This window comes from Bos grunniens, chromosome 5 (assembly GCF_055505025.1).
Source record: "Bos grunniens cultivar Pamir isolate PY7600 chromosome 5, Bosgru_T2T1.0, whole genome shotgun sequence".
NCBI classification, from domain to species: domain Eukaryota; kingdom Metazoa; phylum Chordata; class Mammalia; order Artiodactyla; family Bovidae; genus Bos; species Bos grunniens.
In genome coordinates this window covers 99,995,602-100,011,924 of record NC_141169.1, presented here as the reverse complement: position 1 = coordinate 100,011,924, position 16,323 = coordinate 99,995,602, and the positions used below count along the sequence as shown (strand labels likewise).

The window sequence follows — 16,323 nt, the reverse complement described above, 5'->3', positions numbered from 1 at the left end:
ATTATCCTCCAATTAAAATGAATAAATAATTATTTTAAAAAACAATAAAAGATTTCTTTTTCCATTTATGTTTATTGCAGATAAACGTATTTTAGAAAGTATTTTAAAACATAATTCCACTATAAAATTTTGGTGTATATGCTTCTAGTTTTTTATCTGTATGTTTTGTTTGCTATCAGAGTTGGTATCATTCCACACACAGTACTTTTGATCTCTTGTTTTCTACTGTTTCCTCATTTAAAAATATTCATCTAAAGTGTGATCTTAAAAACAATTGTATAGTTATTATCCATATAGATTATACCATAATTTATTCAGGAAATCCTGTATTGCTGGACATTTATGTTGTTTTCAACTTTTTGTGAATATAAAAAACGTTCGGCCTGTACTTTTGAATATTTTCTTAGGAAAACATTTTAAACAAAATATGGGGTCAAGGGGTATGTAAATTAAAGAGCTTTGATACATATTACCAATTGCCCCCCAGAAAAGTTATTTCTGTTTACACAATACTAATTGTATGAAAATGATAACATTTGATATTCTTAAAAGATACTGATAAACTATTCTCCTATTTGAGTTTCATCTATGAATCTTACTTCATGAAGACATGATGTTTCAGCAAAAAGAAATCAGTTTCTGTAAGTCTGTTTCTCTGAGTCAGATCTTCCCAGAATACCCCCAAATCTCTCAGTGACATTCACTTTCAATTGATGCAGATACTGTCAGTCTTCAGGTGTACAGTTCTATGAAATCAATTTACATTGCTCTCCAAATCAGGTGATAACGGTGAATATGGAGTGTGGGGAAAGTGATGTGGAAAACATACGGTGAAATTGATTATGCAGAGAAACCCAGCCCTACTTCACCAGGCTCTAACCACATTCCTTGCTTACCTTTCTCTTCCAGCCACAACCAAACCATCACCCTTTCTTTAGAAGGCATCCCCATTCTTTACCTCCCAGGTCTTCCCCAGACTACTTGATAAACAGTCAACTGAATGTTCTGACCACTACCACCCCCTAGGTTATGCTGCCTGTTGTCTGGTCCTCAGCTGGCTCTCTCCTGTTCTCCAATGCAACCCTTAATTTTGGAATCACCACTGAGTCTGCCATTTATCATCGTGGACAAGTGGTCAACAGAATTACCTCCCAGAACCTAATTTAATCCAATCACACAAGCAAAATTTCATGGGTAGAGTCTGGACACTTCAGGCATATTTACTGCTAGGCATTTTCTTCTCTTTACCCTCACCCCGCATTGGCTTTGTCGATCTCAAAACAGAAAGATTCTGAGCCCTCGATCCCAATGCCAGAAATGAATAAACGAATGAAGTCTGATGAGAGAACGTAGGGAGTAGGCTGGGCGAAATAGTAATGTTGTCAAAATGTGGCAGTTTAGTTCACTTCAGTCACTCAGTCGTGTCTGACTCTTTGTGACCCCATGGACTCTGGCACGTCAGACCCCCCTGTCCATCACCAGCTCCTGGAGTTTACTCAAACTCATGTCCATTGAGTTGGCGATGCCATCCAACCATCTCATCCTCTGTCATCCCCTTCTCCTCCCACCTTCAATGTTTCCCAGCATCAGGGTCTTTTCAAATGAGTCAGTTCTTTGCATCAGGTAGCCAAAGTATTGGAGTTTCAGCTTCAACATCAGTCCTTCCAATGAATATTCAGGACTGATTTCCTTTAGGATGGATTGGTTGGATCTCCTTGCAGTCCAAGGGACTCTCAAGAGTCTTCTCCAACACCACAGTTCAAAAGCATCAATTCTTCGGTGCTCAGTTGTCTTTATAGTGCAACTCTCACATCCATACATGACCACTGGAAAAACCATAGCTTTGACTAGATGGACCTTTGTTGGCAAAGTAATGTCTGCTTTTTAATATGTTGCCTAGGTTGGTCATAATTTTTCTTCCAAGGAGTAAGCATCTTTTAATTTCATGGCTGCAGTCACCATCTGCAGTGATTTTGGAGCCCAAGAAAATAAAGTCTGTCACTGTTCCCATTGTTTCCCCATCTATTTGTCATGCTAATTCTTGACCCATGTTTAAAATCAGGCTTGACTGAATACATAGAGCACAGATGGACTTTGAATTCAGAAGGGCCTGGATTTTCAACAAATCTCTTGCCACTGGAATTGAGTAGATCTGGCTTGAAATATCAGCCCCTCTCTTCCATGGGTGACTTGAGGCAAGTCACTTCACTTCTTTAAACCTCAGACTCACCAAAAGTAAAGTAGTGATATTTGCCTCCCAAGACTTAGGGTATATAAAGTGCTAACCAGATCTAATGCTAATGAACATTAAATGTTATCATTTGAAGTCCAAGATTCAAATTCTTTCTAGCTGTAAAAATTTGAACATGAGACTCTTCCAAGCCTGTTTCCTCACAGGTTCAACATGAATGTCACTTACTTCATAGACCCGGAAAAATTCAGTTAGATTAACTCTACAGGTAGGATTTCTTAGGTTTCAAACATAAGTGAATGTTCTTTTTCTTCTCTCTGTTCAAGGAGTCTATAAATAGTGAAAGAGCCAGGACTGCAATCCAGAAATGCTGACGCAGTGAGCCAGGTTCTCTTTCTCAACATGTCAAGTTTGGAATGCAGATGCTTAGAAGAAAGTATGTGGGGCGGGCAAGTACATATTAACACAGTGGAGGAGCTGGGAAACATGGCAGCATTCCACTGCCTCTCTAGAAAAAAAGCATTGTGACTTAAGATCTGGTTATTTTATATCTTACCACCCCATGGAGACATTGGTGATGTTGAGCTTTTTTGTTTTATATGCTTAGAGCTGGTAAGAGGGGGAACAGCTCTCATGGAGACTAGATGAGAGTAGAACATTTTTTTTACTTACCTACCCATATTTACATTTCCTCTATATATATGAACTCCATACCTTGAGTACCGCATTGGTCCCATTTGTTACTGTAACTGTAGCACACAGAAGACATATGATGCCTACATGTGCCATTGATGAACAAGGTGGTTAAAGAAAAGAGGAACTAACTATAAAACCTAGATTTTTCATAGTTTTGTAGAGAGAGACAGAATGAGGTTAATGACTAGAAAGACAAATTGTGTAGCTGTTCCCTCTAAGCTCCAGTTTATTTTTATTACTAAGCTCTGATTTCTGAGAAAGGCAAATTTCTTCCTAAATAAGAAGAGAACCAGCATCACAAAATAACAGCAGTAACTTCAGGTGGGACTCATTGAAACTCCTAGCATTGTCTTTCAATCAAAGAAGCCCAAGATGGACGCACTAAACTTTATTACGCCCACTCCTTAAGAAAACAGAACAATTAAAAAAAAAAAATTAAAGAAAATTTTGAATGTTCTTGTACACTGTCTTCTGATTTCACTTTTGTGCAAAACACACATGACACATACACAGCATGAATACATAAAGCGTTTATTTATTTACTTCCTGGCTGCTTAAAGGTGTTATTTAGGAAACCACACATTTTACCCATCCGTTCCTGATCATATTAATTTCGTCAGCTAGAGGCTTAGCACACAGCTGCTAGTCACACCTTCAAACCTCAATGGCTTATCTTTTCACAGCAGCAGGCTGTTCTTCCTGTCCCAGCCTGAAGTGAAGGTTTCAGGAATAACCACCAGCTTCCAGGGAAAGATGTTCTGCATCACTCTGTTGGGAGGAGTAACTTCACCTGGCCATGTTCCCCCTCCCATGGTTATTTGTCCTAATGACTAAACTTTACGCCAGAGCCATATGAAATTTCCTGGCTCTTACAGTAAAAACTCAAAACAACATCTTGTTTGAAGTTTCCTGTTTCCCTAACTACCTACTTTATTAGTACTTATCTTTACAGTAAAAGCTATTCTGAGTTAAAATCTATTGTCCCAACTAGGCTCCAGCCATGAACTGAACAGAAATTTTCCTTCCTCCAACTGCTAACAAAATGAGAGGAACACCTCACGAAATTAAGTAAGCATGAAAAAATCATGGCCAAAAAAAAAAGGATTTTGGATAACTATTCAATTCTCTGCCACTAAGAGATAAAGTCTATTCACAAGTTGAAAGGGAAAATAATTCCATGAAGCAGTGCCATAATAAAGAACTTTAATTCTTCAGAGTTCTTGCTACTCTATGACACGGTTTGGACTATAGGCTCACCCTCAAGTCATTCATTAATTTTTTTTAATTTTTAACCTCATTGTCATATAACGCTGCATGTGTGGTAAGTTGCCTCAGTTGTGTCGGATTCTTTGTGATCCTATGGCTAGTAGTCCACCAGGCTTCTCTGTCCATGGGAATTTCCAGGCAAGAATATTGGAGTGGGTTGCCATTTCTTTCTCCAGGGGATCTTCCCAACCCAGGGGTCAAACCCACACCTCCTGTACTGACAAGCGGATTCTTTACCACTAAGCAACCAGGGAAGCCTGGGGGAAGTTATGAATGAGGACAGAGTTAACACATTAAAGACTTTCTCATCCAAGGACTAATTCTCTGCAGTCTTGCTCAGTCCTGAGTGGATTACCTTATTCAACAGGACCCACAGAATGAATATTTTGAGGAGCAACGAAAAATTGTGGGCCCACAGGAGTTTTCTCCTTTTCTCCTTGAAGTTGACATCCAGTGTAACATGGTTTTATACTGCACACTCATCAGGGTCTACAGCTTGAATAGAAATGCTTGTTTTCATATAAGCAACCTGAAGGGGAGTACAGCATAGTCTTTCACAGATGTGGTTTGGAGACCAGGTGACTTTGCATGGCAAACCAGAAGAGGATATGCATTTTAAGGCGCTCCACAGTAAACAAGCGACCAAGCCGTGCTCCAGAGCTACACTATCCAAAGGGTAGCCACCAGCCTCATTTGGCTATCTCAACCTATTAAAAATTAAATAGCACTAAAAAAAAGTCTACTGGCACCAATTATGCCTGTTATTTCATCTGTAAATGAAAAATCCAACAAGAGGACATGACTTAGACTTCTTACAGTAAAGGAAAAATGTTATAGAATCTAAATTGACATATATGGGTCTTTTAAGTTTTCTATGTTTGAAACTTTTCATAATAAAACATTGGAAAACATTACTTTTAATTAAAATGACTCTAAATTCAGTTACGTTAGCCACATCTCAACTACTCAGTAGCCACGTGCAGTATCCAGTGGCTACCCTACTGGACTGCTCATACAGAGAGCATCTCTATTATTGCACAGAAGTTTACCAGAGTTGCTCTAGTCTAGCTGCTCCAGAGCCCTGGCTAGCTGTCAGACCCCAGTTCTTCCACCCTAAGGTCCCTAGAGGGGACCTGACTGATCTTTGGGCAAAGTGGATGATGACTGCCAGGACTGCATACTTTCAGAGTGAAGGTGCAGATGGAAAAGTAACAGAATACCAGGGTATGAGTTACTAACAGGCAAAGTAATCAAGTCTATCAGAAAGAGGTTGAAGGGAACTGGGAAATATGACTGGGACTTGTGTTCATTAGGAGTTAGGATGTAAATACAGACACACACAAACGCACACACACGGAAGTCCAAATTTTAAATAATTTGTAGAAATGAGAATTCATTTATTTCCCACAGATATACAAAACCTGTGTATTGTGAAATATGGGAATAGGCACATAATTAAAGATGTGTCTAACTTTGGATACTGACTTTACCTTTGTAACCTTGAGGAAATCACTGCTTATACAAAAATATTTAAATGTGAATAACCCCTAAGGAGTTTGTGACAAACATAAAAAATCCAAAAGCTTCTATAAACTTCTATGAGCACCAAAAAATTAAATTTGGTCAGGTGTGGCAGAAACAAGGGGAGATCTACAATTGCTTTTAAACAGATGGGAATCTGGCTATATGCTTCTACATAAAAGATCCTCTGTCATAGGATACACCTTCTAGAACAATTTTCATCTTTAAAATGAATCAGAGATCTGGCCTTCTGAAGAACCAAAAGCACTCTCCATCCAGGCTGTGATGTTTTATTGGAGCAAAATTTCAACAAAAGGTGGCTTTTATTTACAGTTTAATGTGTGGTGACTGCTCAACCCACTTGGACTAGGTGAAGATAACAATTAAGCCTGCTTAGATATTGTCTTATTTTCAATTTGCATACAAAAAAGTTTGCTTCACATTCATACAACCCCCAATATTATAAATGAACAAATCCTCCCTCACCCACCCCTTAATTAAATATAAACCCAGTTTCAAAAAACATATAGTTTAGATTGGTTTAATCTTGAAATGTAATCCAATAAGACTAAACACTAAACACTTCAGGTCCTGTACCAAATAGTAAAATACTCGAAGGCCTTCAGGATCCCTAAAATTTAAAAGATAAAAGTTACTTTTTTATTCCAAGGATGAAACAACATAATAATATAAATTAATTCTTAAAACAAAACAGAGACCAAAAACCAAAAACAATTAAAGGAACTGAGGAGAAAGGATTTTCTGATAACTATTAATATAACTGATGTACTGGACAATTTCTATCTTTATCTTTTCTCTGAACTTTTCTCTGAAAGTCCTATCTCTCTTTTACACTGTAACCAGTTAAGCAAACAAGTAAGTTATTACAAGTTATGCTGATAACTTGAAAATAACACTAAAAGAACATTTTGAGGGGAAAGAGTGGAAAGAAGTAGTAGGAGGCAGAGAGATTTTTCAGATAATAGTAAGAGGTATCTGTCACACACAGAGCTTGGGAAGGCACATATCGCTACAGCCATACTTAAGCTATATCTGTGTTTTCTCCATTTCTTTCAAGTATTAAACCCAAGGAGGCAAATGATGTCACACGGAACTAATAAGGCTGAGATATTCAAGAAGGATTTCTTTTAAATTCTGTGGGGCTGCATCCAGACAAAGATTTTTTGGCAATCAGTAAAATACACTGTTAACTTCTTTGATAACAAGTCTTCACTAATATAAAAATGAGGATTACACATACATAATAAATTGCTACAGGATACAATTACAGTAATCTCAACAAACTGGCTATGGTTCTAAAATGAGCCTCTCTAATAAATCATGTCAATTTAGTCAAAATGCTTTAACTTTTATTAATGCTTTTAATACTCACTTTGACTGATTGACATCAATAAGAGAACCTATTTTTGATGTGGTAAAAGAAATGTGTTCATCTCCAATTACAATTTCAAGCTCCTGAAAAAAATAAAACAGAGAAATGTAGTTAATGTAAAAATTCACCTCTTACAACCAAGAGGTCCCGATTTTAGCTGCAAGTTTTCTAGCCATAATAGAGGAGGGGGTAAAAATAAAAAAGAAACAATTTGTTAACTATAAACTATGTCTGTAAAGTAAAAATCTCATCAACTCCTCAGAGTTCCCCAGTATTAGGATGAATCAAGAAATGCTTTCCGAGATCTCATAAAGAAGATGCTATCGAATGAATGACAGACTTCAGAGTTACACAGAAATGTTTCTTATGATGTCAATAAAAACTAATAATATGGGTTTAAGCCTATTTTTAATATAATAAATACAAATACATTTATCCTTTCTACCAGGCTCTACAAATAAACTGCATAATGTTAATAATAGCACTATTTAGCACCTACTGTGTATCAGGCCTGCTGATAGGGACTTTAAAAACATATTCTCTGTAATCCCCAAAACTGGGCTAATAAAGCCTGTCTTCTCCGGTCAGCTTTATTGACTGATGTTACACATGTGAAGCCCAAGACTCAAAAGCAGACAAAAAAAAAAAACTGTTTGTATTTGCAACCACTAATACGTGATGGTACTAATATTTAACTCTTGGATTGTAAAACTGAAAGATTCATATTCTTTTGACTTCACAAAACAATTGCAATTAAGAACTAGGAAAACAAAACAGCATAAAACAGATTTATGCTTCCAGTGTACAAAATTAAGTATAAATTTTTCTCCATATTTTATCTGCAAATCTAAAATGAAAAATTAAGAGGCTATGTCTGTATTGAGTTTTCAGTTTAAATTAACAGATGCCATTAAAGACACTCCCAGTTCTGTATTTGATCAGAATAGATATAATCATGCCCCTTTATGGTACACACACGGGAGAAGGAAATGGCACCCCACTCCAGTACTCTTGCCTGGAAAATCCCATGGACGGAGGAGCCTGGTATGCTGCAGTCCATGGGGTCGCTAATAGTCAGGCACGACTGAGCGACTTTGCTTTCACTTTTCACCTTCATGCATTGGAGAAGGAAATGGCAACCCACTCCAGTGTTCTTGCCTGGAGAATCCCAGGGACAGAGGAGCCTAGTGGGCTGCTGTCTATGGGGTTGCACAGAGTCTGCACACAACTGAAGTGACTTAGCAGCAGCAGCAGCATGGCACACACACAGAATGGATAATTAACTAAAACTCTCAAGCAATCAAAATCTTTTACCTAAAAATCCAACAGACAACTTCAAGAGCATAAGTAATCCTCCCCATTATCCAAAACACATGAACACATGATCAAGTGGGTAGATGAAAACACTGCTCTCTCCTTGAGTCTAAGAGATAATAAAAGGTTTGCTGCTGTTGTTTCTGATTTTTAATGCCTATATATATACATATATATATGTCTAAAACAAATGGGGATTTAAATTTACTTCTTAAAAGTGTTCACAGTAAATACAATAAATACTGTTAACTATTACCTTTGCTTTCCTAATAATGTTTCTTTAAATAGAAGCGTTAAGTTACTGCTACAGAGCATCAGCATCTATTCTCCACATTTTCTTCTAGTCAAAGAAGTTGTTATAGAGTATAATCCTCAGGAACACACAAAAGCGAAATTAAGTGTTTCTTCCTCCTGCAGTCATATCTCATTCTTCCAGCAGTTGAAAAGACCCAATTCAGAAATCAAACTGTCTTTCTACAGAGTGAAATCAGGCCTTCAGAGCTCTTCAGCAGCCCTTTGAGAAATACCAATTTTTCTGAAGGGAATATGACAGGCAAAGGCAATGGTCAGTTTGAACAAAGAAACCAATCAAATCTCTCTCTGGAGTGTAAAGAAGCAAATAAGAATTTTCAAAGTTGTATATCTAGAGAAAGTGAATTTTTCATAGTGAGAATCCTAATTCTCAAATTTAACAAACATTTGTGTTTTTTTCTACATATTTTTATTATTTATTAAGAACTCACTGGGCTTCCCAGGTGGTGCCAGTGGTAAAGAATCTGCCTGCCAGTGCAGGAGATGCAAGAGACACGGCTTTGGCTTTGATCCCTGGGTCGGGAAGATTCCCTGGAAGAGGAAATGGCAACCTACTCCAGTATTCTTGCCTGGAAAATCCCACGGACAGAGGAGTCTGGTGGATTACAGTTCATGGGATCAAAAAGAGTCAGACAAGGCTGAGCATACATGCAGGCAAGACCTCATTAGTCCTAATAAAAGTACTTAACCTATAATGGAAATTAATCCTAATACTGTGAAAACATCCTAAGGTTAGCTGCGGTGGCTGCAGAGAAGACTGTTCGGAAAGATGTCTAAACTGACTTCTTTATTACTAGGAGGTAGCTCACAAATTGATGGAAAGTGAAATCCAATTATAAACCATTTACCAGGTGCCTACTAGATGAAAAAAATCTAAGATTTAATGAGGATCTATTCTAGACAAATAAGGAAAAACAGAACAATTCTATTAATAATGTTTACAATTTATGCGTTTAAAGAATTATTAACTACAAACCTGCCGGCCAACCCTGTCAGGGGGAGGCCACAAAGCATCGTCTTCTTTTGTAATTTCACTGTCATCAATAATTCTCTTCAGTTCTTCCATTACACTCTTGTGTACATAAGCCTGAAAGCAAGGGATAAAACGTCAGGGTCTACGTCTTGACACAACTTAGAAAGAAATAATAAAACGTGCTTACCAAGCCTAAGTATTCAAATAGAACATTAGAGAAAAATTTAATTCTGATTCTAAAAGGGGAGAATCATTCATCTTTCTTATTGCTTTTTCTTCACTCTCTTGCCCTTTCCTTTAAAACGCATTTTTCCCTCTTCGTATCATTATCCCCTCCTTAAAACCTTGTATCAAATATCTCTGAGTGGTTAAGACAAAATTTGTGAGGTGAACAGTGACAAATGCAAATACACATCAGAGTGCGGTAAACTCTTTCTTATACCTAACTTGTGAGACTTTCATCTAAAATGCATCCTGTGTTTAAAACATGATTGTCAATTATTTTTAAATAATGAGCAGAGTAAAAAGACCAAGTTAATTATAAAATGAATTAACTGATATGCTCAAATGTGGGACTACAACTTAATATATTCAGATTGATTCTTCTGCTGTTATAGATGCTACAAAGAATCCTTTTTCAATCTATAAATCAGCCTCTTCTCTATAGCCTTACCTGTACTTTAAATAGGTAAGTAAAAACACAGACATGAGGAAAACAGGCTTAATGCAAAAAAATTAGACATCTGAAAAGAACGTACCTCCTTTCTGATCATGACATCATTTTTATAATTGCTGTTGTTGGCATATCTAAGTTTTCCTGTAGGAAGTACAAAAAAATTCAATCTGTTAACAGCAAAAACTGCTAAAAAAAAATAATAAAGAAAGGACATCATAAGCAATTTTGAAGGTAAAAACTATATTATACTACTTTTATTAATATTTCCTCCCTCCTGGTATAAGATCAATGTTGGATATGCATTTGCTGTTAAGCTGGCTGAAGTTGAAGCCAATCAACTGTTTATACTCCATGCCTTCAATACAATTTCATATAATAGGAGGGTCATTTTCAAAACCCATTTTCTTAAGCAACATCATGATTTAAATAGGGAATCTGAAAAAAGAATTAACGTTTCTTTTAAAGTTTACCTTACTTTATTGTGTGATTGTCTTATTTATGTCTTATTGGTGCTGAGTTACCCAGAGCACTTAATCTAATCTGTAAAACAACCCTAAAAAGTAGGTTTCATTCTCTCACCTATTCACAGTTAAGAAAAACAGAAAGTAACTTGCTCAGAGTCACACAAGATTCAGACTTAAATCTACTTTGTACCAATATACACGCCTTCCTCACGACTCCAAAATGTTTTCATTTATTTTCCTTCAATTCAATGTATTATGGTAATGCTACTATTTTAGAACTGTAATTAAAAAACAATACAAACTACATGCTGCTTCCAAATAAAGACTGGCTAGTTTGTTTTCTGATTTACATTGAATGTTGATATACTCCCTGATGTACGCTTCTCCTCAAGGCTGTTCAGTTGCCTAGGTACAGTTGTTACGTGATCCAGATCCTCTAAAATGATAGGTTATCTTAATAAGGTGAATCTCTAAGGAACTGCTGTCTTTGGGTCTCATTATTACTGATAGAAAGGTTGTCAAACAGTGGTGGCAGATGAGAACTACTGTTCTGAAATGAAACTTCCCTGAAAATACTCAATCGAAGATTAAGAAGCCTCTTATCCTTATCCATCAGAGGGCAGATAGAATGAAAACCATAATCACAGAAAACTAATCAAACTGATCACATGGAACACAGCCTTGTCTAACTCAATGAAACTATGAACCATGACCTGTAGGGCCACCCAAGACAGATAGGTCATGCTGGAGAGTTCTGACAAAACGTGGTCCACTGGGGAAGGGAATGGCAAACCACTTCAGTATGCTTGTCTCGAGTACCCCATGAACAGTATGAAAAGGCAAAAAGATATGACACACGAAAGATGAACTCCCCAGGTCGGTAGGTGCCCAATATGCTACTGGAGAAGAGTGGAGAAATAACTCCAGAAAGAATGAAGAGACGAAGCCAAAGTGAAAACAACATCCAGTTGTAGATGTGACTGGTGATGGAAGTAAAGTCCGATGCTGTAAAGAACAACACTGCATAGGAACCTGGAATGTTAGGTCCACGAATCACAGTAAATTCAAAGTGGTCAAACAGGAGATGGCAAGAGTGAACATTGACATTTTAGAAATCAGCGAACTAAAATGGACTGGAATGGGTGAATTTAACTCAGATGACCAGTGTATGTACTACTGGAGGCAAGAATCGCTCAGAAGAAATGGAGTAGCCCTCATAGTCAACAAAACAGTCCAAAATGCAGTACTTGGGTGCAATCTCAAAAATGACAGAATGATTTGTTTGTTTCCAGGCAAACCATTCATTATCACAGCAATCCAAGTCTATGCCCCAACCACTAACACTGAAGAACTTGAAGTTGAATGGTTCTATGAAGACCTACAAGGCCTTCTACTAGAACTAACACCTAAAAAAGATGTCCCTTTCATCATAAGGGACTAGAATGCAAAAGTAGGAAGTCAAGAGACACTTGGAGTAACAGGCAAGTTTGGCCTTGGAGTACAAAACGAAGCAGGGCAAAGGCTAACAGAGTTCTGCCCAAAGAACACACTGGAAGAGGCAAACACCCTCTTCCAACAACACAAGAGAAGACTCTATACATGGACATCATCAGATGGTCAACACGGAAATTGGATTGATTATATTCTTTGCAGTCAAAGAAGAGAAGCTCTATACAGTCAGCAAAAACAAGACTGGGAGCTGACTTAAATTGAAGAAAGTAGGGAAAACTACTAGACCATTCAGGTATGACCTAAATCGAATCTCTCACGATTATACAGTAAGAGTAAGAAATAGATTCAAGGGATTAGATCTGATAGACAGAGTGCCTGAAGAACTATGGACAGAGGTTTGTGACAGTGCACAGGAGGCAGTGATCAAGATCATCCCCAAGAAAAAGAAATGCAAAAAGGCAAAATGACTGTCTGAGGAGGCCTTACAAATAGCTGAGAAAAGAAGAGATGCTAAAGGCAGAGGAAAAAAGGAAAGATATACCCATTTGAATGCCGACTTCTTCCATAGCAAGAAGAGACAAGAAAGCCTTCTTCAGTGATCAATGCAAGGAAATAGAGGAAAATAATAGAACGGGAAACACTAGAGATCTCTTCAAGAAAATTAGAGATACTAAGGGAACATTTCATGCAAAGATGGGCACAATAGAGGACAGAAATGGTATGGACCTAACAGAAGCAGAAGATATTAAGAAGAGGTGGCAAGAATACACAGAACTATATAAAAAAGTTCTTCATGACCCAGATAACCATAATGGTGTGATCACTCACCTAGAGCCAGACATCCTGGAATGCAAAGTCAAGTGGGCCTTAGGAAGCATCACTATGAACAAAGCTAGTGGAGGTGATGGAATTCCAGCTGAGCTACTTCAAATCCTAAAAGATGATGCTGTGAAAGTGCTGCACTCAATATGCCAGTAAATTTGGAAAACTCAGCAGTGGCCACAGGACTGGAAAAGGTCAGCTTTCATTCCAATCCCGAAGAAAAGCAATGCCAAAGAATGTTCAAACTACTGCACAATTGCACTCATCTCACATGCTAGCAAAGTAATGCTCAAAATTCTCTAAGCTAGGCTTCAACAGTACGTGAACATCTACTTCTGCTTTATTGACTACGCCAAAGCCTTTGATGGTGTGGATCACAACAAACTGTGGAAAATTCCTCAAAAGATGGGGATACCAGACCACCTTACCTGCCTTCTGAGAAATCTACATGCAGGTCAAGAAGCAATAGTTAGAACCAGACATGGAACAACAGACTGGTTCCAAATTGGGAAAGGAGTACATCAAAGCTGTATATCGTCACCCTGCTTATTTAACTTCTATGTAGAGTATATCATGCAAAATGCCAGGCTGGATAAAGCACAAACTGGAATCAAGGTTGCTGAAAGAAATATCAATAACCTTAGATATGCAGACGATGCCACCCTTAGGGCAGAAAAACAAAGAACTAAAGAGCCTTTTCATGAAAGTGTAAGAAGAGAGTGACAAAGTTGGCTTAAAATTCAACATTCAAAAACTAAGATCATGGCACCTGGTCCCACCACTTCATGGAAAATAGATGGGGAAACAGTGTAAGACTTTATTTTCTTGGGCTCCAAAATCACTGCAGATGGTGACTGCAGCCATAAAATTAAAAGATGCTTACTCCTTGGAAGAAAAGTCATGACCAACCTAGACAGCACCAGAGACATTAAAAACCAGAGACATTACTTTGCTGACAAAGGTTCCTCTAGTCAAAGCTATGGTTTTTCCAGTAGTCATGTATGGATGTGAGAGTTGCACTATAAAGTAAGTTGAGTGTGGAAGAACTGATGCTTTTGAATTGTGGTGTTGGGAGAAGACTCTTGAGAGTACCTTGGACTGCAAGGAGATCCAACCAGTCCATCCTAAAGGAAATCAGTCCTGAATATTCACTGGCAGAGACCCTGATGCTGGGACAGACTGAAGGCAGGAGAAGGGGACAACAGAGGATGAGATGGTTGGATGGCATCACTGTCTCAATGGACATGACTTTGAACTTAGCTTCCAGGAGTTGGTGATGGACAGGGAAGCCTGGTCTGCTGCAGTCCATGGGGTCACCAAGAGTTGGAGAGACTGAACTGAACTGAAGATTAAGAAAAGACTGCTTAATCCATGTGACTGGCTAAAATTGACACGGACCAGCTAAAAGCTGTTCACGAGCCAAGACCCTGAAGACAGTATAAACCCAGGGATTGAACCCAGGCCTCCCACATTGTAGGCAGATGCTTTACCATCTGAGCCACCAAGGAAGTCCGAAGAAAGAAAAGTTAAAGAGAATTCAAGTAAATTTGGCTCCTGAGCTAAATTTAGAAATTACCTGAGGGGAACCAGGAAGATTAGGGATGATTAAGGTCCCCAAATAATTGCAGAATGTAGTTACCCTGACTTCTACCTGACATGTCTGATATTCTTCCCTTTTCCTAGTATGTGATCCTCCCCTAATTTTTCTTGCATACTCTCCCAGAACTTTGTCCAAAGCATGAACACAGCACCTAATATGCATATAGCTTTACACTTAGTTTTATGTTTATGTTATCCACCAAGATATAACTCCTTGAGGGGAATGAAAACGTCTTATGCACTACTGTACCCTCTATTTTTGTTTTTACGTGTTGCCCAGCACATAACACGCATTCAAAAACACAGTCTATGCAGTTGGATTACTGTTGTTACAATAACAGTTCAATATACAGTACAACTATCTAAAGAGAATTAGTTTTAAAAATGTAGAATTTGCTGCATACTTCTTGGGGAACTGGCAGTTTCACCTCCCCTCCCCCCTCCTTCCCCGCTCATAGGGCGCTCAGGAGTCTGACTCCTTTTTTCCCTGAGACCAAGAAAATATGTCCTCTCATTCCAATACTCATCTCAACTGTCGCTGTCGCCTTCTCGAAAGATTTCCGACTCTTTTTTGCAGAACTAACCACGCCCCCTCTTATAGTCTTAATGCATCCAATAGAGAACAACTGTATTTAAGCACCCGAAAGACATCATTACACTCGTTTTTCTACACGTTGGCCTTCCCGCCTTCAGAGCAGGACTCATTTGCTTTTCTCGACTTGTTGCCTTCCATACAGTGCCTGAATGAGTAAATTCATTCAGGATGAATGGGCCGTCTGAAAATTACTATTTACAGGAAGATTTTAAGCGTCCAAGGGTCCACCGCGCGCTGGGGATGTTTTCAAAAAATGTCCAAGTATTAGGTTGATTAACTAGAAGGCCTTTAAGGTCCCTTCCGGTGAACTGATTCTAGAATTCTGATTACTATAGTTTGAACTTTAGGATCAAAGGCAGCATAGGCTTTTCTGAAATAATTGACACCGATTCTCTTTTATTCCCCTAAACCAATCCACGCTTCCTACATTTTTAAGCTCCTGGACCCAACCGTACACTCGCGAGCCTGAGCAAGCTCACCCACCCACCCTGCCTCCTTCGCGGCCTCTCCGCCTCTCTTCTCCCCTGCTCAGCATCACTCCCAGTAGCGGCAGCCGCCGCTCCTCCACTCACCGTCCGGCCGAAACTCAAACTCCAGAAACTCGTGTCCAAACTTGCCCTTATGCCCTACGTAGTAGCGCAGGTAGAAGTCGCTGGCCATAGCCATCTTTGTCCCCGAAAAGCCCGCCGAAGGACCGGCCGACGTGACTCCCGGCGCCTGGTAGTGACGTCAGTCGCCCAAGAATGAGTACACGTCACAGCAGGCGCGCCGCTTCAGCCTCCCTCGGCCCGAGAGGAAAGCGGGTGGGAGACGGGTGCGGTGGGGCAGCGTTGCACCGACCTGAACTTTGCTTTACTAAGGTCATATTATTTTCAAAATTAGTTAGATCATATTATATTGGGAAAGCACAAGTGATAAAATATGAAAACATTTGCCATGGCCTCCGAACTAAGTTCGGAGTTGCTCTAAGTTGTAAATTAAAAGTCGCTCTGACTTTTCGGTCTCACGGCATCCCGTGAGGTGGGTGTGGCTTTATTCCCCAGGTTAGT

At 38.8% G+C, this 16,323-nt stretch overlaps 1 protein-coding gene across 2 annotated transcripts; it reads right to left on the bottom strand.

Annotated features, from left to right (window-relative positions):
- Nucleotides 1-5,948: 5,948 nt before the first annotated feature.
- Nucleotides 5,949-15,999, bottom strand: MAGOHB (mago homolog B, exon junction complex subunit). 2 transcript variants are annotated; one of them, XR_015164901.1, is made up of 6 exons: nucleotides 15,847-15,999; nucleotides 10,425-10,483; nucleotides 9,670-9,780; nucleotides 8,638-8,916; nucleotides 7,068-7,150; nucleotides 5,949-6,305 (listed from the first exon to the last, which is right to left on the bottom strand). XR_015164901.1 is itself a non-coding variant. In XM_086404118.1 (5 exons), the coding sequence occupies exons 1-5, from the start codon at nucleotides 15,938-15,940 to the stop codon at nucleotides 6,206-6,208; spliced, it is 447 nt and encodes a 148-aa protein (XP_086260244.1). In that variant the 5' UTR covers nucleotides 15,941-15,999; the 3' UTR covers nucleotides 5,949-6,205. The 2 variants fall into 2 exon arrangements, 1 of the variants encoding a protein (XP_086260244.1); XM_086404118.1 differs by lacking the exon at nucleotides 8,638-8,916.
- Between the last annotated feature and the right edge of the window lie 324 nt (nucleotides 16,000-16,323).